At 44.2% G+C, this 24100-nt stretch overlaps 1 protein-coding gene across 1 annotated transcript in view; it reads right to left on the reverse strand.

Annotated features, from left to right (window-relative positions):
* Window positions 1-24100, reverse strand: part of LOC146191286 (cell adhesion molecule Dscam1-like) — a 123083-nt gene that overhangs the window by 44676 nt on the left and 54307 nt on the right. Inside the window, exons 6-9 of the mRNA XM_084600303.1 lie at window positions 12771-13118; window positions 11218-11544; window positions 5577-5754; window positions 4721-4950 (exon numbers count right to left, since the gene is read on the reverse strand). Coding sequence (XP_084456429.1) covers window positions 4721-4950; window positions 5577-5754; window positions 11218-11544; window positions 12771-13118 — 1083 coding nt within the window. The remainder of the gene's footprint in view (window positions 1-4720; window positions 4951-5576; window positions 5755-11217; window positions 11545-12770; window positions 13119-24100) is intronic.

Below are 24100 nucleotides of genomic sequence, written 5' to 3' on the forward strand. Positions count from 1 at the left end.
AGCTGCAGAGTCCATTGATATCCGTGAACACGGAAAGCTTGAGTGCCATCCAGTCCTGATTCCTCTCAAAGGAGCAACCAGTGAACAGGTAGTTCCTCCCATTCTTCTAATCTCAGGTGGTCTTCGGACGTCACGAAACCCATCAATGAATCGTTTCTCAACCTTGTTACCTGCTAGTCCCCACCTGCAAGAGCCAGGTCTGTGATTCTCGCTCATAACGCCGAAAATGCCGGATAGTTTTTGCAGATAATGGTCATTAACGCTATCCTCTTGTTCAAAATGTGTGAAATATTAACGGCAGAAATTAATGGATTAGTAGCTATACGAGCAGAGACTACATGTGCGCGAACGGCGAAACGGAAAGGCAGCAGCTGACGCAGCTTTTAACGCTATGGCATCGTATTCCTAAAGATATACGTCCCCCATAAGTTTCTTTATTTTTTTTTCTGTCGCAGCATATCTGCCATCTAGTCCAGATGCACCTGAGTCGAGGTGGCGGAAATAAAGGGCCCCATGGGGACAGAGTAAACAAAAAAGGGAAGCGACAGTGACAAAAGAGGGGTTTGGGCATCATAAAAATAAATATAATAATAATGTATCGCGCGGAAGAGAATGGCGCCCGCCCGCGATTGTCTCAGCACGGCTGGGCTTGGCACTACGGGCGGGTGTCCACTGATGGCCAAGCACCGGGGTGTAAGCTCGAGCTCAGTCACGCGAACGCGGAAGAATACCCCCTCCTCTCCTCCCAGCGAAGACGCTGACCACACATGAGTGCGCAGAGGAAGAAATGGAAGGCAGCGCGCACGAGCCACGCTGCTGCAAGCGTGTCGCGCACAGATAGAAGCGACGTATATACGCAAGCTGTGCTCGTCCTGTACTCTTGTCACGTAAAACAAAAATAGAACAACACGGGCGTGACCTAACAAATAACTTCCGATGTGGAGGCGCCCGGCGACGGTTTTCAAGTCCTGATAAAAAAAAATTGTTCGGGAGCCACGGGAGGACTGTAGGGCGGCTGAGAAACCTTTGGCACCTTTGAATGAATCTAGGAGTGGGCCACGAAGGCAGCAACCTGGCCTGGCACGTTGTCTTCGCAAAGTTTCCGATACCCCGAAATATTGATTTTGATGTGATGGGCCCTTCATTTGAGCCTTTTAAGCCCTTCCATGTAAAGCATAATGCTGGCAGCAGTTGTACCACGCGGCACAAAACCATGTTGCACAGACGCCACGGTTTCAAAGAGCGCAGTGAGCGCGGGGTTCACCTTCCATAGGTTCATTACCACTCAGTAGTACTTGCGAGCGGGCTAGTTGGCTATACGACTCAGCAGCATCTGTGTTAACGTCTTGGTTTAATTCTCTTGTGTGTGTATTGTTTTTTTTTTTTTTGTGTGTGTATAGCCATGCTGCGCCGGAGGTCGTCTGACTCATTACCACCATCTTGGGACGAGGGGACGCCGAAGTGTGCCACTAGGTACATTGTCTTTTGTTTGCTTCAGGGTTGTATTTAGACCGCCCCGACTTATCACATCTGATGACATTGTGTGAAATTCGGGGGTCACTTTAGCACAATTTTCTAAGTTCCTGGCACATTCTGATTAGGAGCGACTTTTAGCCGCTCGATAACACTTTAGGTACAGTCTTCGGGTATAGTTTTAGTCTATAAAAATTATTCCTCGAAATCTCGCGAAAAAAACTTTTACGAATGTTTAATGACTAAACGAACGCCACTACGAGTGTCACTAAACGAACGCTTAAACGATGGTCCGAGTACATAGAATCTCTCACACGCGTCAGATCGTCTTCTGTGATGGCCGCTGATGACTGCCCAGCGTAGACTTTTGCGTTGGCGTTTTTTTTTTTTTTTTCCGATCTTATAAAAAGACTTGTGCCACCGACAGACTTGACGTCCTGACAAACAATGGTCGACAAAAGCTGTCTTGACAAACACGCGACGCGATGACGCGACATCGTTAAAGGCTCCTATCTACTGCGCCCCATTGCGGATAATTGTTTACGTATTTAAGCTCTGGTACTCCTTTAAACTGTGACCCCTAACTTTTGTCTCTATTTTCTTGTATACATAGTGGTATAAGCTACCCACTTATGTGAGATACTACCCGACGTAGATATGTATAAAGCTACGCTTTAAAAAGCGCCGTAAAGACGTACCTGCGTATACTATGAGTATCGTACAAAACTTTTTTAAGGCTCGGTTTCCGCCTCGAGCAACCATCTGAAAGTAGAAGCCCAAAGTAGAAGGTCATCAATATTGTATGGTCTCGTGGCGTCGCAGAACCTGCCAAAGAGTCCGTGTGCGTCTGAGTCACCTTCCAGCTACCAACTGCCAGAGCCATGTTTGTAATTTTTCGATCATAAAACCAGCAACGCGACGCCAACAACGCTGTATACTCTGGACAACTGGGCCTTAAGCGCTTTCAAGTTAATACAAATATATGTTTCAGTACCACAACGCAAGCTGAACTTCTCGCAGTCTGGGAAGCCACAGGAGCCCTCCGACATGCTGGTGCAAAGCACTCAAAGTGTTCACCGATTCACGCGCGACCTACTCCGAAATTATTCCCATTGTGGCGGAGAATGGCACGGCCATGACCATCCAACGCAATGTCCTTGACATGCACAGGCAGGTAATCAGATCGAAATAATTTGTACGCCGGAGCATATACGTACGCTTGGATACTGCGGCACAAGCCGCTGCTGCTTCTGCAGGTGAGGCAATCATTTTATTTCTACGTTAATTGCTTAGGACAGACCCGCACAGCCTCCTAAAGTATACACGTCCTAGTCAGTAGCTAGAATGGACTGCGTCTGGACTTCTCCCTTTGCATCAAGTCGTAACCGCACCAAAACGACTTAACCCGCTGACGCTGTTATGTTGTAAGTCCCGCCTTATGAGTTTTTCAAAAGGTCTTATTGGAAACTTCATTCCGGCTCAGCGTACGCTCGTATACTCTGGCGAAATGGTGGGCCGACATGACCAGGTAACATGTGCCTACTGCAGGCTTCACTATCGAGCGAATGTTACACAGTTATTATGGCATTGTGCTGCATTCGAAAGCTTAGAATGGTCACGCCGTGTCTTCAACACACAGGTTAGATTACCAGTCATGATGAAAAAATGCAGGAAAAAAAGCGACGAACACGCACTCTCACGACACGGACAATTCTTGTCCGCGTCATTTGTAACGCTCTTCTTTAGCGCTGTTTCTTAGATGTAAGTGTGGACTAATTCTACCAATTCTCGGTGTTGCTTAGAATACCGCGCTGCACATCAATACTGACATACAGCTCCTATGTGCTACATATATGATACCCGAAGTGATCTTATTATGGCGGTGTAGGGGTGCCGACCAAATCCATCTATATCAGGTCCAGCCATAGCTAAATGCACAACACACTGACTCGGATGTGGCCAACGCTCTAGTGCCATTCCTCTCCCCCTCCCTCCCCCCCCCCCCTCTCCATCCCACCCAATCCACACCAGCCTTCTGCCTTCCTCTCAAAATAAAAAAGGGCTTTACATTCAAGCGCTGAGCAGTACCGAACAGGCTGAATGCGAAACCAAAGGCTTCAAGTGAATCACATATTTTTATAACGAGCTGAATACCAGCTGAGGTCGAATGCGACATATGACACACGGCCGGCAATGCAAGAAACAAGCGCTAACCTCTTCCCAGAGTTCGGATCACTACACTGAGATAAAGGCCGTAGACGTTAGGCTGATCCACAGTAATAGAGACCGCAATCCGAACAGTTCATGATGCAATCGATGTATATCAGCATATTTTACGCCTGACACGTCCTACAGCTCATCGTGTATACAGCATCGGACTGGACCCAGACATACGCCCGCGTTCAAGCAATGTCTAGGCGAGCATCATAAGTTGACCTTAAAGGTTAGTTGAAATTAATGCTTTTTCTGGTATATCAGCGATTTTCGTTAGTTCAGTGGTAATTTTACACGGAAAGTTCATTTTATACTTTATGAAGTTAACAGAGTGTAACGGCGTAAACCGCTGGTGCGAAAGCACCAAACCCGAGGACGCTACGCCAAGCAAAACCTGAGGAAAACGCGCCTATATTGTGAAACTATGTCCCTGCGTAGCTGTCGGAGGCTACTAACATGAGAAAAATATCTGAAAAAAATTTTTCTTGTTTGTGGATACGCGCCAGTTCTAGAGTCATCTCGTAAAATATTCCAAGTAAAATCTCCTCCTACTTGTGGAGCAGCTACATGAAAACGCATTGCCGAGGCAACGGCAAGGTATACTGCAGTCGCACAACCAATAAATAAAAGCAGATATTGAATTCGTGAGAAATGCGTATTTCACTTCAGCAGAGTGTCAAATCTTGGTGATAAAAATTTAAAACCAAGTGCAAAAGTATTTTCGCACCGTAATAAAATTTTAGCCAAAAATGCCTAAATTTTAAAATGATTTTATTACTTACATTTTTCATCATACCTGCTTCAAGCTGAGGAGCTAATGCTCTATAAGGCTCCGAGGTGCTTATTCATGTCTTACAAAGGTATCATATTTATAAAAAAACAGTTCAAAATAATTATTAGTGACTTTACAACACAACTCTCCACATAGAAAAAAAAAATATCTGAGCAGGAGGTTGTAATCCGGCTATTCCACTTGTATGAAAGCTGGCTATAAAGTACTAACATCTCATGGAGTTATGTAAAACGGGCTTGCCTTTTTGCCATACTATGCTCTGTATGGGGTACCCGGCCACGGAACAATGGAGTCGCATTGGTCGTCCCGCCAAGGCTGTCACGTTGTCCATCGGCCGTACCAGGGGCCTCCCGAGGACGTTCAGCCGTGCTGAGTGCGAGACGCGGCCAACGCCGTTGCGGGCAACGCACGTGTACAGGCCTCCATCTTCCACTCGTACTCCAGTAAGGTTCACATAGCTGTGTACCAAGCTGCTTTGTCCACCATGCGAGAAAGAAAAGAGGGCAAATTTTATTTTTTTGAAGACGTGTTTCTTTGTTTCTCGCCGATAGCCTGAATTGTCACAGGTTATGGTGTGGATGCAATCGCTCTTTTGTGCCATGCGTTACAGAAAGCGGCTAGCTCGAAATTCATAAGTCGCGTTTCAGTACGTTCAGCTCAGTTCATTAGGGGTATCTCGCGTGACGTCAGCAATGGTTCCCTCAACACTGCCAGTTATTATTTGAATTCGCAAGCACCTTTTTTGAGAAGTGTTAGTCGGCGATATACGGTCTTCAGTAATACACATTTTTGTCTGATCTTTACTTCGGACAAGCGTTTGTACAGTAAAACGTATTTCGCTTGTGACGGCAGCGGGCGCTACACTTTTTTTTTCGCAGCTGTTAGAATACTGCGTTTTACTCACATTTAAGTAAATTGCTTGTAAGTGTACTTCTATGCCTATACGCACTAGAGTTTTTTTCTCAGAGTTTGAAATGTAGTGCCCTCTAATCGTTCATTTAATTCTAAAGTGCCCAGATAATTTTGAAGGGGCATAAATAGGTAAGTGCAACAAAGCCAAGCAGCACGATGCATCATAAAGACTGAAAGAACATACCGTTCCCCGCTGACGTAGTCTCCGATACGGACGTGGTAGTGTTCCGGCACGGGCGCACCGTCCAGGGACCACGTGATCTGAGGAAGGGGGTTCCCCGAAGCCGAGCACCTTAGTGATGCTGTGTTACCTGGCCGCACCTGACGCTCCGCAAACACGTGCTGCAGCACAGGGGCATCTTCTGCGGAGGTAGAAAAAAGGGACAAAAAGAGGCGAGATGCTTCATGAACTGCGCAGCTTTCGCATGTCTATATAACCTAGCTTATTTATTTATTTATTTATTTATTTATTTATTTATTTATTTATTTATTTATTTATTTATTTATTTATTTATTTATTTATTTATTTATTTATTTATTTATTTATTTATTTATTTATTTATTTATTTATTTATTTATTTATTTATTTATTTATTTATTTATATTTCCAATACCTCAAATACCCCAGGAGTACGGGGTTTTACATGAGGGGTAGGCTTGACAGTATTGTCGAGATTAACTAAAAAATGTTTCAATGGCGGTTCTGAAATGGCTCGGGTTAGAGTGAGCGACGATTTCAGCGGGAGGATTGTTCCAGTCGATGGCTGTCCTTACAAAAAATGAGTTGAGGTGCGTTGTCGTTCGGGCATGTGGCGGATAAACAGCCAAGGTGTGGCTGATGCGACTGGATGTTCGATGAATCGGCATGATGACTGCTGTGCTAGATGATAAGGCATGATAAAATTTATGAAATAAACAGAGTCTAGATATTTTACGGCGTGCTGGCAAGCTTGGGAGACCGGAATTAGCTTTTAGATTAGTGGCGCTAGTATTACGAGAATAGTCAGAGAAGATAAATCTAGCGGCACGGTTTTGTGTTAATTGAATGGTAGATATCAAGTTTTGAAGATGCGGGTCCCACAATGCGCATGCGTACTCTAATTTGGGCCTTGCAAGAGTTACATAAGCTAGATGTTTAACAGAAGAAGGTGCCTGAGCTAGGTTACGCCGAAGAAAGCAAAGTGTGCGGTTAGCATCGTTAGTAACGGATGTAACGTGAGAATGCCATGTAAGATCACTGGAAATTGTGACACCTAAATATTTCAAAAAAGATACTGAGGAGATAGTAGTTCCGTTTAGTACGTAGTTGTACGAAGAATAGTGTTGGCGTCTGTAGAAGGTAATTAGGGCCGTTTTGTTAACATTTAGGGTCATTAACCAATTTCGACACCATTCCTCGACTTTTGTCTACTTTATTCACTAATCGAAAGGAAAGATACTGAACAGCTCGATAACAGAAATTCGAATGACTGAAACATAAGGGATGAATGGAATAATTATTAGAGAAATAAAAGAAAATTAGCGGCAAACAAGAAACACCCAGGACAACTCCGACAGATACGCACCTCACTGATTACGTGACAAAATGGATGCGTTTTTTTAGTCTAATCTTTTATTTTTCCCACCTAAATTTCCGCTCTTAGTAATATTACTATAATTTTTAAGCTCTCATAAAAAGCACTGAGACCATTTTCTTCTAGTTACCTGGATATGCACGAGAACACGGCCTTAGTGATCACGCACGCATTGTGCGTTTTCAAAATCCTGGCGATGTTTATATTTTGGCACGTTAATTTGGGTCTAACTACATTGGCGGCTGGAATAAATAGGAGCATTTATCATTGCCAATAATTGGAGGTTGGGGAAATACCAAAGTGATGAAGGTAAATAAGGTACACGAAGTACCTCCTTCACCGAAGTACCAAAGAGGTGTACGAAGAAAAATGTAGCCTAATAGGAAATTGAGACTTTGTCTCCGTCGATAGGAACACATTTCAGCCTATTTTTTCGTTTATTTCCACACACAGCAAATCAATAATTTTTCCACACGCAGTCATCCATTCCTAGCACCGAGGGTCACTTCTTAATCGTTTGAGTCGATAGAGGGTTGCTCTAACAACCGACAGACCGGCTGAGCGGATACATCAACACGAGGAGACTAAACCAAAGACTTAGCAGATGACTACTATATAAGGGGTTCTGCCATTGGCTGAACAGCCAGATACCTTGTGCTTCGTCTTTTGCCTGCTGGTTTATGGAGACGTGCCTTGGTTGACGAACGACCAGGGGAGAGCGTTTGGATAGGCAGGTGACTTGCAAGGAGCAGCCTGACATTGCGAGCTGTTAATATTTTGTGAGATGAATAGACTCTTAACGCAAGTGTGGTACTTCAATGTAACGCAACAAAATGACACTAGCGACTGCGGGAGTTTGTTGGAACCTGCCCCGACCCAATTAAAGGCAATGGAAAGAAGCACTGTAATAAATAGGTACAAGGGGGAGGAAGAAATACCCAAAACAGTATTCCTCACTGGAACACATAACTTGAGAATAGAGAGTAGAGAACAGGCAGGAAAAAAGGTTTGTTTACAAGAAAAAAAAATTTGGAAGGAGAAAGGGTGGGAGGGAGCCTCAGTTCGCTTGAGGAATACAGGAAGGTTTGTCAGCAAATAGGTCTCAAAACCACAAAGGCATTAAAAGCAGCTTACGAAGATCAAAATGCTAAATTCGGTGAAAGAAAACTCTGACAGCCTATATATGGTAAAGATATGCAACAAATATGACAGACCTGGAAAAAGAAAAAGAAAACAAATTGTTCTTCGAGGGTACTGCAGCATTTCTGAGTTTATTTACCACGCCAACAACATCTGTCAGAATACAGTAAGAGAAATTGTCGGTTCTGCGGTTTGTAGTGAAATTAAAACCAAAGTACCCCATATGAAAGCCCTCTTCATCCGCCGACTTACATCGGTCTGGATTTCATTTCAATGTCAACGATGCCCGCTTCAAAAATGCCATATAAGTGAACGCATGAAAAGTCTAAATTGAACGTTTACAGAATGCGAGTGCGAGGAATAAATTATTTAGACTAACACAGTCCAGCACCCACACATTTATCAAGCTCTCAAGAGATGGAGCACGAGTCGCGTAAAATCTTGGTCGTGATAGTACCTGATATGTTACACCTTAAGTGTAACAGTTTAAATGCTTAATAATGGCTTTTAGCATGGACTAAAAATGAACCTCGGCCAAGCGAGGTGCATATGCGAGTGCATATGTCAGCGACAGCGCTCCTTATCTAAGCTACCTAAGGAGAACAAATCACAAGAACGATACCATTGTGTAAGTCGAGAATTCTCAATTGATATTCAGGTATTTTCGATTCGCAACATACTAACAAATATAGGGCTTGAGGCCGAGCTGCATGATGCACTCATGACATCAAAGAAATTGCCATAAGCGGGTTTATAAAGGAATTATTTAAACATATACTCTGCTCACGGAATCTTTGTTTCTCAGTCCTTGATGCTCATGAAGGAAGCCTTGTGATCTGAGAAGTGGCCAGAGTTTCATTATAGTTCTGGCAAAAATGCATGATTCTTATAAGGAAGGTATATACTTCAGTTTCATAAGGTCGTTGCAACAATGTTAGCTATTATAGTGGTATGCACTTCTAGAAAAAAAAAAAGCAGCAGACACCCCTACAAGAAGAGCCCTCAGCGAACATCATCGACCGATCCTCATGACGCCGTGGTTAATCTGATTATGCCGTAGTAAATTCTCTTTTACCTGCCACACCCTATGTCAATGTCTAAGGATGCCCCGCACTGCTACTGGCTGCAGGAGTCTGTGCGAGGGTCCTTTAAGGCACATCTGCAGCTTCTTTTTTCTTCTCTCTATTTGCACCTGACTATAGCAGAGAGAAGCACTGAGCTGTCATGCGTGACATCGCTTAATTCGGACTACAGAGCTCAGGGCCCCTGCTCTGGCGCGCAACAGTAATATTTCGAGCCACAACATTTCAACCCGTGTCCTTCTACGACAACCTCCCTCAGGCAGTCAAGTCGTTATTGCCTGCCGGTATGTCTACTGCAACTAAAACGTCGATGCTAAACCGAGCTTCGTCAGCTATCGCTTTATTTTGAAGGCGATTACATTAAGTCGTGAATAACTACACTCATATTTGCCAGTGACACTCTTCTAGCATTTTTCTAACAGCAGCACGCGCCTAGCAATGCTGTCAATAAATGTTTCAACAACAGTACTACACCTGAACACACAGTGCCGTTTTCAAACAACTTGTAAGCCACCGCCTTTGCTGAGAGTAACCAGAACCATAGGTTAGCTTTCCTGCAGTATAACAAAGTTCGTAAGTCACCTACAAAGACCAAGATGTACTAATAGTAACTATATGCGTTCGACTCTCCCTATACCATTTAGAGGTTAAAGGGTGGCGCAAGTGGTGCAGTACCCTGCCAAGCAATACACGTTGCTGCATAGTGCCTTTTTGAAAAAAAGGCCCATTGCGCTGGCCATACAAATCCGTTATATTTCGTTACATTCAGAAGCCTAGAAGAATTCTAAAAAAGAAATGATGAGGCTTTGTTCAGCCTGCACACTTATGATGAATATCTGCCTGGCAACTCTGGTTGGGGATGGTAAATTTACAAAAACTATAAGTGAACTCCCATTGTCAGGTATAGTCTGTAAATCATTAAAGTAATGACAATGCGCATAAGAATAAATCAAAATCGGTAACTAGCCTGCAAATGCTTAACGTGTTGAACAAAACGCAACAATTAACGTGGAAGTAAAAATAATGGCGTTGAATTAAATAAGATTCAGATTTGAATTTAGCAGTGGTCTTGTGCTAGAGCATACGCCTCGCATTCGGCAGGTATCAGCTTCGATCCCGGGTGCCGCAGGGTACCCACCCTTTTTCAATAGGTACAAGCTTTCCCCCAGCCTGGTGCTCAGCTCTTGTGGGGTGAAATGCTTGGGAAAGGGGTCATAGAACACAAAAGTGCCAAATAATTGGCTTCAGTCGTATGACGCGAACTTACGGTTGTCCGATGGTGGAACGAACCACCGGCCCATTGGCGCAACGTTTTCACTCCTTGACCCCGTTCCCACGCACTTCACCCCAAATAGCCGAGCACAAAGTCGGGAGAAAGCTTGTCCCCTTTCAAAACCGATGGATACTCGACGATACCGGGTACGTGAAAACGAGGGAAAAGTAATGGCGTTGAATGAAATAAGGTTTAGATTAAAAGTTCCTACTTTCCAGAGCAAAGCGCCAAGGATGACTAATTTTTCCATCACCAAACTTCACTATATTGCAATATTCCGGCTTGACACAGGTACTTCTATTGAAAATACCAGATTTAAGTGCAAATCATCAAAGAAAAAAGCTTTTCGGAAATGATGGCCACTAGCGGAATTCTAAGCGCGGAACTAGTGCTATTTTGATGTACTAGCGAGCCCATCAGAAGAATGTCACAAGAGCTCCCCGAAATTACCTCCAGCGATGTATTGCGGATAACGGGTGAAAGTCGGTAGCCTTTTGACGCTGCGTACTGAGAGTAAACCGCACTAATGGAGGCTCCCACACGCAGTGATAAACAGTGCTCTCAAATTAGAAATGGGATGATTCCTGGACGAGAATAAGATGGTCGTCCATTTGTTCACAAGCTCGCATCTGTTTTGGACCAAAAGTTACCTGTTAATTAGGTAACTTGAATTCTTTACGACGGCATAAAAAACTTGGAGAAAGGATACTTTGTTTTCACAGCTCTTAACAAGGGACTGAGTAATGTGCACCTTACCTCCTATGAGAAGCTGCGCTGATCCCTGAGCCGAGTCTCTTTCATTGTACACCAGGCATTGGTACATTCCGCGATCGTGGCGTTCCACAGCAGAGATGTGAAGCACGTCACGAGAGAGGAGGACGATCCTCGACGAAGCACCAGAAGCGGATACTTTTCCACCGCTTTCCCTAACACCGCCGAACGTCGAAGAGAGTGAGATGCCGCGGCCGTTGTGCGTCCATAGCACGCCGTGCACCGGATGTCCAGAGATACGACAGCTAATGTTCGTGCCTTTGCCAACATCTACTACTTGTACAGCCGGTTCCATACGTGCAGACAGAGGAACTGCAATAGAGCAAGAAAGAAGGAAAGCAGGGGACATCATTCGGCATAAACCTTGGAAAACAGGTCAGTCGTCAAGAGCTGTACCACCTCATAATGCTTTCGAATGTGATAACATCTACGTGGCATCAAAAACCACATTCGTTCACCGGAATCGTAGTAAGACTTCTTTGTTTCTCAATAAAAAAAAAAAACTTTTTCGATACTGTAAAGTGGACTCTAAACGAGCATTGACCAAGTAAGTGTACTATCTGCTTTTAGACTTGTTGCTTGTAATTTTTGAAATCTTTACTCCGTATTTTACTATTGAGATATATTCTTTCTCGAGAAACCAATTCAGGTGCAGTTCTTTTTCACAAGTAGTGCTGATCAATCAGCATACTATGAGGGCGTTTTCAAACAAAGTGTTCCACATAGCAGTCACAAGTACCTCGACAGTACATGTTTGTTGCCTCAGGTCACAGATAGGTGCACGTCAATTTTTATGACACCTGACTATTCGTATGAATTAGGTGATGAAATATTTTTTTTTATCTCACCCGTAAAAGAAATACGAGTTCGACAAAATTGTATACATGTAATTCGCAAAAACTCAAGTACTTCTCAGAAGTGTGGAAAAATTATGAAGACATGAATTTGTATAGAAGTATATATGGTGTTATGTTAACGTAAATTGCAAAGCAAGGCATTTTCGCTTTTTGGTTTTTAAAGGGGACCGGAAAATTATCCTATGCGTGCCAAATATAAGGCACAACATTATCCTGCAAAAGTTTTTATTTTATCTTCTAATTTGCAGTTTTACTCAATTTAACTACTTGTAGTTTACCTTCGAATACCACTGTGTGAAAGAGGTCTTCATGTAAGTCACCACATTGACATATCTAAAAGCTTATTCTCAAATTTATGTTAAAGACCCAAATACATTAGGTGATATATAAAGAAAAAAACGTACAAATTATAAGCGGCTAACAAACGAGGAACTGAATGGGATCAATTACTTTCATATACAATCTCGTTGCAATGACCAAATGTATTTAACGCTTGTAATGCTTTTCCGACTCACAAAATTATTCACCAAACTAGTAAGAGGGCACGACGAAGTCAGAAGTAGTGTCGAATTTTGCAAACGCATGGCAAAGAAACTTGGCTAATAATTTCTACTTTAGCCAACTTGAAACAAATGTACGGCTCATTCAAAAGTGTTATACAAAGCACGTCGCCTTGCTTACCTGTCACGAGCAGTTCCGTGTAAGCCCTGTCTTCACCGGCAGAGTTGTTCGCCACGCAAAAGTACCTTCCACTATCTTGGACGCGAGTCGCGAGCACTACCAGCGCGCCCTCAGGAAGGAGAGACATCCTGTCGGAGGCCTTTACGGACACGGCACCCTGGAAACTGCTTGGCGGACCTCGTTCCAACGACCTGTCGTGGGCAGAGCCAGTCGTCGCCACGCGAAACCAGTGATGCCTGGGTGGCGGGTGCCCCTGCGCCAGACAAGGCAAGACGGCACGCTCCCCTTGCTCCACGCGGACAACGCTGCGATATTCGGCCATCCGAGGAGGGAGCTGGCTGTGCGGCTCTGAGTGTGGCAAAACAAAAATAACAAAGGGTGCAATTGTGAGCACCCGACGCATTGCATAGATTTCACACTTAATGAAAAATACATAAAGTATTTATGATTTGCATTTGTGCATGGTAAGAGAAAGATGGTGCTGTTTTTCTCTGTTCTATTTCCTGTGTCATGTGTCGTGACGTGAGGGGTAGGAGTGGAGGAGTAGGAGGCAAGAGAGGGAAAAGGGATACGTCATTCTGTGGTGCGCCCGAGCTTCCTTGTGCACACTCCCTCCCTTTGCCTCACCGAGAGTGACGATTAAATGGAGATTTAGGAGTATACGAAACGGCTAAGCGCATCTACGCAAAAACAGGCTGAACAATTCAACTTAGAGCCGAAAGAGCGTGAACCTAGCACTAATACTGTGCGGGAGGAGCAGAAGCGAGCGCCGGCTGTACCACGGTGTGGCGCTTTAGGTTTCGTCGCCGTTGCCCAGCTCGGCAGGAGAGGATGAGGCGCCGCGCCACGATCCCATAGAGCACACAGTAATAGTTACCACGATGTTCTTGCATCATACAAAAGGTCAAAAACTTTAACTGGACAGAAAGTCCGGCGTTGGTGTTGGCGTCGCTGTTGTGACACGACCGGCAGTTGGCAGGTGACACCGCCGGGCAATTAAGAGCAGGCGGGTTGCATGAAATTACGAGAACACGTGACCACGACATGACCGCATGGGCGAGTGGCCTGGAGCTTAACCTAAATAGCTCCTTTGAGAAGAGAAGGTAGGATAGAAAACGAACCTGCCAGGACTCTTGGATCCCAGCTCAAACCCTGGAATCTTAGGTAACTGAAACACGTTCGTACTGTTTGTGTGAAGTGTTGCTTTATTCAGCGTCGGATGGCCTTGCGGATGATATGTATAGCTAACAATTTGATTAGTTACAATTAGTGAAGCACAGCATCTTACATAATCGAGTGTATACATATACAAATTAAAGGGGTTTATCTCCGCTTAGCACGTTGTAGCATGCTGGACAAGGCACGTAGCATCACTTATTACGTTTTATTTTTTCGCGCACGAATGAGCGGCGACATGTCACTCCGACCAATGGCGCCACGATATCGCAGCGCGTAATTTTGGCAGGCACGCAGCATTCTTTAACGTCGGCAACTAACGCGGTATGGTCGCCTCTCTTATGAGCCGTCAGGAATACGAATGCTCTGCTCGGAGTGCACGTAAGAGTGTACACTCCCTGCCTCCAAGGGCTGCAGTTTTGCCCGCTACGGGATTGGGAAGACAAATGATGGAGCATGCGCTGTTCCACAGGCAGCGCAGCATGCAGGCACAAGCGGGTGACTCACGAAACATCAGAAGTTCGCGTGTTCACCTGTGTTCTCGCGTCAAAGTAATCAGCGGCAGCCAAACAACAGCAGGCTTAAGAAAGAGTAGTAAAGTAAATGTACGATACGCGAACGTAAGCTAGCTAGGAGGAGCCACTTACCGCAGTCAATATCGCTGACGTGTCGTACTCTTAAAGACGGAGTTAAGCCTCCTCCCAAGTTGTAGTGTACCAGCACTAATGCTTCAATGGTGGAAAATGCGCCTTGTCTTGTATTTGAGTAGCGCAATACTAATAACTGATAATAACAACCAAAGATACGAACAATTGAAATTCACTTTTTGACTGAGCACCTCGTTAGCTTAAGAGGCGTGCTGACTGAGAACGAAACCTCATAATAATCGCGTTGCTCCAAGGGACTTCATTAGCGAAAGACCTATGTTATGCCTGTCACGCTTGACAGGGGACAAAATATGGCGAGGGAAATGCCCCTTTTGGCTTGTATATGAAAGGTGGTCCGAAATAAGACTCAGATATAACGAAAAAATTTATTATGCCTCTGTTCACTACTAAGTGGAGTTGGAAGGGCGTATTTTTGTTTTTTGCTTTTGCCAATCTTATGCATCAAAACATTAATCACTTGAATTTAACCCCCGATGTAACGTCAGCCGCACATTCATCAAGATTGACTAATACAAATACTAATACAAACAAAATAAACATTACTATGACAACGCACAAACGGGATTTTTAGCTCCGCGAAGTAAACAGGAGGATAAATGTCTGTGTTTATTTTGTATTCATGTGGATAACACTGAATATGTTGCGATTTATGCTGCCAATAAGCTGCTTTTGCAAGCAAAGTGCGAAACCATAGGTTTGAAAACAATTACAAAAAACGTGCGGAAACTACGCGTAGGCACTGCGCACTGCATAAATAAAAAGAAAGCAATTACTGATGGCGGTTTTGTTCTCTTTGCATAAAATACAATCGCAATGTTTAAGATTATGTAAAAGAGGTTAGATGAATAGGGTGTAACTCTTTTATCTAATAAAGATTTCATCTCCTAATGGGTTAACGCTTTCCCTAATGGTTTCATTTTGTGTATTCCTTTTGTGTTACTTGACGGTGTCCTTGTTTGGTTCGTACTGTTTACAAATAGCTCGATACCCGAATTAAAAGCAAGATACAGTAACTCGGTCATTACTCTAACTTAATTTATTAAGTATTAGAGCACTAAAACGATATATGTATACTGCACAGAAATTTTCTTTTGGTCTGACATATCTTCTCTACATTTGTGTCAATTTAAATTTCATCGCAAAATAGTCGCAAAATATTTTAGGAGCTAGTTTAACTTAACGTCATTATCTGACGTAAAATAGACAAAAGTTAGCAACTTGTTTTCTTTCATGTGAACGCAGCAATCACAGTGTACCTTTGGAAAGGTATCGAATGTCACTAGACACTTGGTTTTTATAAAGTCTTTGCGATCACATACCGATAAATTAATTCCTTCCTAAAACTGCTTGCAACTGTTCTTGAGAGGTGCTTGTTCCCGCCGAAAGCAAAACCTTAGCACAGACACTTTAGACAACTCAGCAATGGGAAGGCGGAAACATTGCTTTATGCGTGGTCATGTTTTTTTTTTTTTCATTAAGTTCTTTCTGAAAGATAGCTCTTCTTCATCGTTTGTTGAGCACGAAGGATAGCGCACGCTCGGAATTTCGAGCTGCACTCGGACAATGAAACGTAGAATTTTTTTGGGAGCACCCGTCCTGCCAATGCCTCTCTTTGGTTCATCTTATTGACGTTTCCGTTGAGTCCCTAGCGCTTCTAACTCTGTTCGAACGCTATCGTCTGCGTGCGTTTTTGCCTCAGCCTACCATCTATTCAGGGTGCATCGACTTCCAAGGTCGTTGCCGAGGGTTGATGTCCCAGCTGCGACGCCGTCTGAAGCTCTTTGTCTTGGTGCAACGTATACGCTTATTTTTTTTATTGCGAAAGCAATACTACTTTCACTTTCAAGCCTTTGCGGTGCGGCGGCGGTGCACATGAAACGACCTTTTGCATCACCTCTGTGTGACGTCACGCCTCAAATGTGGGCGACCAACTCGCGCCGTCCGTAAGAGACGGCGGTGCGCATGAACGGCGGCCTAACTCCCGCTCTCTCCGCCAGGAGCGCCACAGGTGTTATGACGTCACGCTTCAAAGCTGGGCGACCAACTCGCGCCGTTCGTGAGAGACGGCAGTGCGCATGAACGGCGGCCTAACTGCCGCTCTCTCCGCCAGGAGCGCCCCAGGTGTTGTGACGTTATACAGCTGTATGACAGTAGCATTGATAATGACGGTGCATTTAGTTGATAATAATGATGAGAGCAAACGTAATGCACTGTATGCAGCACCAAAACTCCAGCTTTCGCATTTCTGCAGTGTAGATTCCACAGTGCTCTCAAATTTTTTTTCATACGCTTCTCACTCGCTCACATATCGGATGTCACCTTAATTGCTGTGCTTCCACTTTGGTGTGTCCGCCTACGGTCTGATGCGTCACCTTCCAAAACGAAAGCCGTGTCTGCCTCCGAGTTGCCCGAGAGGTTCCCTATTGGTGGACAGGATAACAGCCACATGACTTTGCACTGGGATTTCAAATACCTCATGTCCAAAAAAAGCTATCCCATAAGGGGGAAGGGGGGGGGGGGGCAAATAAATAAAAAATTAGTGAGAATTGGTTCCACATATAGCGTTACTTTAGAAACCAGAAGTATCTCAATATTTCAGTTTGCTGCCAGTGAGGTCCGAACCCAGGCGCTCCGCGTGTTGGTGAACAAAGGTTTTCTTTCTTTATTTTCTATTCCCATGGAGAAATTTCGTGTGGCGAGAACACCAGTTAAAGTGTAATACCACTGAAAGCTCCAGCGAAACGTAAGGCTGCACTGAGTTTCAAGAAAGCTTTAGGTTAGCCAAATCAATAAAACTGGCATCTACTCAGCCTTCTCACTTTGGTTATTATAGCGTGCTTTCAGGTAATGCATACTTGCAAATAAACATTCCTTCACTAAGCGAGCATCTACGTCAGCTTGTTTCATAGCCATTCTCGATTTTCATACAATGTGGAGGCAAAGCAATCTCAGCAAGCTTTAATAACATTATTAACAAAAAATATTTCATTTATTATACAGTTCCTTTTGACGGCCTCCAATAAATGCACTTAACATCGAAGTGACAATAGAGAAGTAGAGACTCTCCACGTTCATAGGGAACTGTGGGCAAATAGCAAATTATTTCCACTGCCGGAAATTATTTTATAATACTGCATTATTAGAGCCTAACTGGAAATAATTCTTAACTGTATCAGGTTTTTCACTCTAAATATGAGGTGAAGTTTTGCTTTCCCGAGCATCAAAAAAGTTAGCAAAACTAACCAACGAAATTTTCTTTTATGTGAAGAATAGTAATTGCATTGCGAGGATTGTACCGATAACACTTTATGTTTAGATGGGCCTCCTATTTATTACTGAGTGCTAAGCATGGCTGAATATTCCGTATCCACTGTGTTTCTTTGTGTGTTAGGGTATAATATCAGGTTTTCTTAACATTTTGTTCCTATTTATTTTCTAAAATTTAAAGAAAACTTTGTTATTCTCAACCTTTGTTATGTATTAACAATAGTGCAAGGACTAAGAGCGGGACATGATTACAAACAGCTGAAACAGATATATGTTCTTCTCAAGCGCCTCTATGCTGCATCTTGTTAAGTTGTAGCGAAGTATTAGGCAATGCGCAATTTTCTTTTTTTGGTTCGAGGTCTTTCATCTTTCTGGGAAAATTGAAGTAACAGGACACGGATTGCATGAAAGGAGCGACGGGACCTCCGCAAGCAAAAGAAGTGCAGGACCAGGCACCCACACTAAGTCCTCTTCCATTGAGCGCCGTTCCATCTTCACTGTACACGGCCTGAAATGGCGCAACTTTGGCTACTAACCTTCGACCAGAAGAAAGGGTAATGCCTGTAAAACAGCGTAACGTAGTGCAGAGCGGTGAACAAAGCTGATGCAGCTCACGGTTCACACCATCATTGATAGCGATTCGGAGCTGTGCTGCTGAAAACATTAGCGGGGTTATAGTATAATTAAACATGGTATACTTCGAGAACATCACGTCATAATATTGCCTGGTAGAACGCTTTGTAGCTGTGCGACGTAACGTCACCTAAGTGATTAATCCCGTACTCCACCCCCTTCTACACTGTCCTCAGCTCTAGGTTTGGAAGGTGAAATGTCACCCATAGGTCAAAGGTTGATGGTCAGGACCTTGTGGCGCAAGGGGTCACTGAAGGACTTAGCTGTGGTGTGACTTCTAGCCATGAATGACCTCTAGCTGGCTAAAGGTCAAATTTAGTGCCCTGTGAAGGCCGGCGGTTAACTTAAATATTGCTACTGCTGCCATTGACAAGTTGCTGGTAGGATACAACAGAATGCATTGTTCTTCTCTATACAGACAACACTGACAAAAACAACTTAGACACTGCTCTTTCTTCATGGCTCGTCGTCGCCGGATATATTTTTGGCTCGTACATATTATCACATGCGGGGTAAATATCCAAAGGCGCTCGTTGTTCGCATAATAAACTTCAGATAGCTGATGGTATACGCGGCTGACAAAAGAAGTGTTACCTGTTGGTCCTAAATTACAATGTTCTACCCACAAACGCGTTACTCTCAATGAATATGGAGCTTTTATAAGTGGAACACGGCAATAAAATTAAATACAGGAAATAAATAAACTGTAGACCATGAAGGCATGAAGACAGTCCTACGTACCCATCAGAGGCTAGGTTTTATTGTTAATCTCTTGTATGCCGTGACTAAAGTGCCATTTTTCGTATCCGAGGAGAGTATGAATCGAGGTAGAGCAAACATTAAATTCCTTTTTTTTTTTTTTTTGCAACAGTCACATGCATTAGTGCCATGGGAACATTTCTGAGCTAATGAATCGGTTCGTACGGAGAATAAAAATTGAGTGCATTTGTTCGCACGGCTCACTTGGACCTCAAAAATTTGTAACATAATTCATCGAGAGCTCACTTGAGATTGCATTACAGCCGTTGACGTTCTTTTCGCGCCTTAATTCAAGGAGTTAACACAACCACATGGCTTATAATCATGAAAGTATCTTATTATGCATACATATGATGAATATATTGCTATTAATATATAATTATGCGTCATAACATTATATGAAGAACGAAAAGCAGTCATATAAACTTATTACTGCTAGAGCTAAACAAGCATATGCTGTTAAAATAACTAGCTCCTACCTAAGTACCAGCAATTATCCGTTAAGAAAAAATAGACATTTTTAAAAGCTGACGAAATTTTTGCTATCGTTGTGTAAAATAAAACTTTGACCAACTGCTAGCTTCTAAATGGTGACTAAAAGAAAAGAAAATCAAAATCTTCGCGCTCACAGGAATGGAGGAAAAGGAAATAGCGATTAAAGGAAAAAAAGAAGAAGCACGCATCGGCTGATTGATAGAAGCGGAAAAAAAATTATACACATGAAATACGTAGCGGGCTGAAAATGTGTCCATTCGAATGTTACGATTCCCTTTTGCCTTTGTACTGTTGTTTTTTTCACAGCTATACCACTTCTCTGCTGCAGGGCAGGCGAGGAGTGAGCGAACGCCGACCCAAACGGAAAAGCTTATTGCCGCACGTGTTTCACGGACGGTCAGTGTGATTTTCCGGCAGTTCGCTTGACCTCTCTTGCTAGCTGCTCTCTCGACAGCGGACTACCAATATGTCGTGCGAGGGCTGTCCATGTGTGTGTGTGTGTGTGTGTTTCACTTTCTTCTTTCCTCGACGTTCGCCAAGCGTGGGGGGTCAAGAATGCGAACAGATGAAAAGGTCTGCAAGACGAGAGATGGGGAATGTGTTTTCGAACTCAAGGTAGAAGAAAAAAGAAACTGCTAAGATATCGTATAGTCTTGCGCTCAGTCCTGAGCGGAGAACGCAGAGGCGGCTGTATTTCGACCCGGGGAATCTGCGCGACGTCTCCGGTTATTGACAGGCCAGCTTTGCAGCGCAGTCACAGATGATGGAACACCAAGGGAGCTTGCGCTCAAGAGAGATGGCACAAGAAGCAAACTTGGAGAAAGGTGACACGTGCTAGATGTGACATATGAGTGCGCGAGCTTGACGCCTTGGCCTCGAGTATATTTTGAAATATGCCAGAGGTTCATGTGACACGCTGTCTCACTCATATTTTGCTCTGCGTTAGCCTGCTTTCTCTGCATTTGTCTTCACCACTTATAAAAAAAAAATCTGGCTTGATGTATCTTATGTAAGTTCTGCCCACCTTTACAGCACGCAAGTGCACTCATTACCTAGGCTCTTGTACTCGGAGCAGCTAGTGATGTGCGATATGACAGGACTCCATTTTGTGAAAGTTGGCTGGTGGAGCAAGCAAACAAAATGAAATTAGTCGCAACCTTTGACGAAATGGAGGCTGAATTTTAAGCAGATTGAGCGTATACTCCAGCAGCACTATGAGGAGTCGCGTTATCCCACTTGCTCCCCTAAGACGACACTAGCGCCGTTCGCTCCAGTGGTGGCGCTCGCGCCCGATACGGGAGCCTTGCTTTTCGCCTCCATTGAAAAACGGCCGCCGAGGCCGGGCTTTGGTCCGGCGCCCTTGGGTTAAGCAGTCGAGCACCCTAGCCTCAGAGGCACCGCGGTGGGGCCCATATTTATATGTAACGAATGACTTTGGAAGATGGTTTAGGTACTGTCATCTCGGTATAGTAACGTCTGCAGCGCTATATGTTTTTTCGCTGTGATGGGCGATCTGCCGCCGTTGTTATATTTTCGTTCTACTGCAGCAGTGAAAAATTTGAGCTTTGCCAATGTGCATGCTTTTTAATTCTTGTCAAATACCAAATAATAGCCGACCTACGAATGCCCCATCCTTCATTTTTCTACCAAACTATAAGTAAACTGATTGAAGTCGATTCCGACAAAATACGCAGGTTACAGTGCAGTGTATATTATTCGGTACAAATGCTACAGTCAGTAACCGCAACCCTCCCACAAAAAGCAAGAAAATTGCAAACAGCATGTTGCTTGATCTTGCTATCTGCACAGAAAACAGCAGACTAGAATGGTATAGCGTATCACTCCGCGTAAGCCTAACGCTCATTTAGAATGAGACTTTTCTACTCAAAGTTTTTATTGCACCTATTTTATCCAATGCTTTTCGCTTTTGCGGCATTTTATTGTTCACTGTAATCAGAACTACTCATCTGTTCTTTCTGTACTATGGCTGTTTTTTACGTCACGCCTAGTTTTACTTCAGCATTCTTTCATTTTGTTTCTTCGTTTGTTTTTTTATATTCCTTGTATTCTGCATACTCTGCCTTACTTGTAGTGCCGCATTGGATCAGGCACGATGAAATGTCCTTCAATCCCCGTTGACAACGCACGCGAGCGAGGCTTGTAGAAAAATTGGCAGTACCCTTCCTTGGCGCACTCATCTTTAGCCGCCTATCAGGCGGATCCCTTCCCGGACGTTAATGACTGCCGGGTATATGCAGCACGCTGTGCGTCGCAGATCAAGCAGTTTTCGCTGTAATCGAGTGTAATAAGAAGCAAATGTTTTCATGCACCTACATTACATTCTTCGTGCTTCCCTATAGGTATTGTAGTTAGCTATAAGGAGGGACTAAGTCCAGCTCTCTGCGACTCGCCCTGTGCAGAAACGAAAGGAAGGGGTTGAAGGAAAGCACTAGTTTTTATACTCATCTTTGCAGTCTTTCTGCTGCATCGGGGCGGACGTGGAGCAGTCTAACCATGGTAAATTTATTGCTTTCGCTGAATACGCGAACAGGTTTCGTGCCGGATGTCAAAGCACGGTACTTTCCCAAAGGCACTTAGGACGTGTGTCATTTCCTAGAAAAGGAAGCCATCAACTATAGTATTGAAGACCATCAATATTTTCGCTCCGCAGTAACCACCATCGCATATTGAAATGTCTGACTTGTGTGCATTGAGTTTATATATACATATATGTTTTAGCGTGTCATTGTAACCCCAACTCCTGTCAATACCGTCCCAAATGTTTATGATGAAAAAAAACTAACTAAATCGATTCTCTAGAAATATCAGAAATATCATACATATCAGCATCCGGGGACGGAAAACGTTCAGGGTAATGTAAACGATATTTATCCTGTTTATTATGCCGGAAAACCATGGACGAACACCAGAGCACACCGCAGGTCCAATAACAGCCTGAACCAGAAATGCATTAGTGGGGATTATTGACAAGGAGCAAATAGCGCCAAGTTTTCGTTGCAGGCGGTCCTGTCTAGATAGTGGCTAGAAAACTAGATAACATTGGTCGCTTTCCAAGCCTGTCTAGAGTTATCAGCCATGCATATATAACCTTCTCTTCTATTGTTCATTTCGTTTCGACCGCAATACGCGTCAGCTTGAGCGTTGAAGTATTTGGGCCCGTGTTGCGTCTTAAATATACACCTGTAAGTAGATCCCTACGAGCATGAGAAGCAGACTGTATATGACATGTGATCTATGAGCGCAGGTTCCATCTTTATACGAAGTGGGGCCACTCAGGAGGCCTATGATATTGTTACGAAGCGGCAAGCCGACGAAGACAGGAGACAGAACATGACCGATGACGATGGTAGATGACGTTTAATGAATGTTCGCGGGCCTAGCGCGAGCGCTCCTGCCCGCGCCACTGCCCGCTTCTTCTTCCTTGTCGTCCGTAACATGACCCGGGGCCACCGAGCGATCGTCCCGATCGTGGACGAGGAAGTTTAGCGATGTTAATGATTTTATGGCATGATGATGGGCGTGTCTGGATGCTTGAAGAAGAAGAGGAAGAAGGAAGAATAGATCGGCTTGCCGGTACGATGTCTGATGCGTGGGTGATCCGCCTCCCTTGGAGCTGTCAACCATCCGTCACCAGAGTCCATGGGACCGATGGCTCGAGGTCACGTCGGGCAGCTTGGGCGGGGGTTGCGTGTTCGTGTCCATCGGTTCCTTCGGGTCATTCGGGTCATCGGGTCCTTCATCTCGGTTCTGATCGGTATGTCTCTTCTCCTTGTCTTCAGGTCCGGGCTGGGGGCTGGGCGGTGGTAGTTGTTCAGGTCTGGGCTTGAAGGGCTGGGGCGAAGCTGCTCGGCGATGTCCCTGGGCCCTCGGTGATGGTCCCGGCTTGAAGATGGCGTTCGATGCTCCAAGGCGAGGATGGGGATGCCGTACGCCTCACCTCCAACCAAATGTTACGAAGCGGCAAGCCGATGAAGACAGGAGACAGAACATGACCGATGACGATGGTAGATGACGTTTAATGAATGTCCGCGGGCCTAGCGTGAGCGCTCCTGCCCGCGCCACTGCCCGCTTCTTCTTCCTTGTCGTCCGTAACAATATAAAAAAAAAAGCCTGTACCAGGTCAAAACCATGTTTTCGGCAAAGCCAACGCATGAAAAAGATGTATATTGTTGCGCACAAAGTGAATATGTGGAACCGTCGGCACCGAGTGTTATGCCGAAGAAGCATGACACAAGCATCGAAATGTTAACGGCAATGCTTTGGATTGATATATGAAGTCTGTATTTTCTTTGCTGAGGTGAAGTTCTCATT

This window comes from Amblyomma maculatum, chromosome 4, assembly GCF_055883805.1.
Source record: "Amblyomma maculatum isolate TAMU_Amacu chromosome 4, ASM5588380v1, whole genome shotgun sequence".
Lineage (NCBI taxonomy): Eukaryota > Metazoa > Arthropoda > Arachnida > Ixodida > Ixodidae > Amblyomma > Amblyomma maculatum.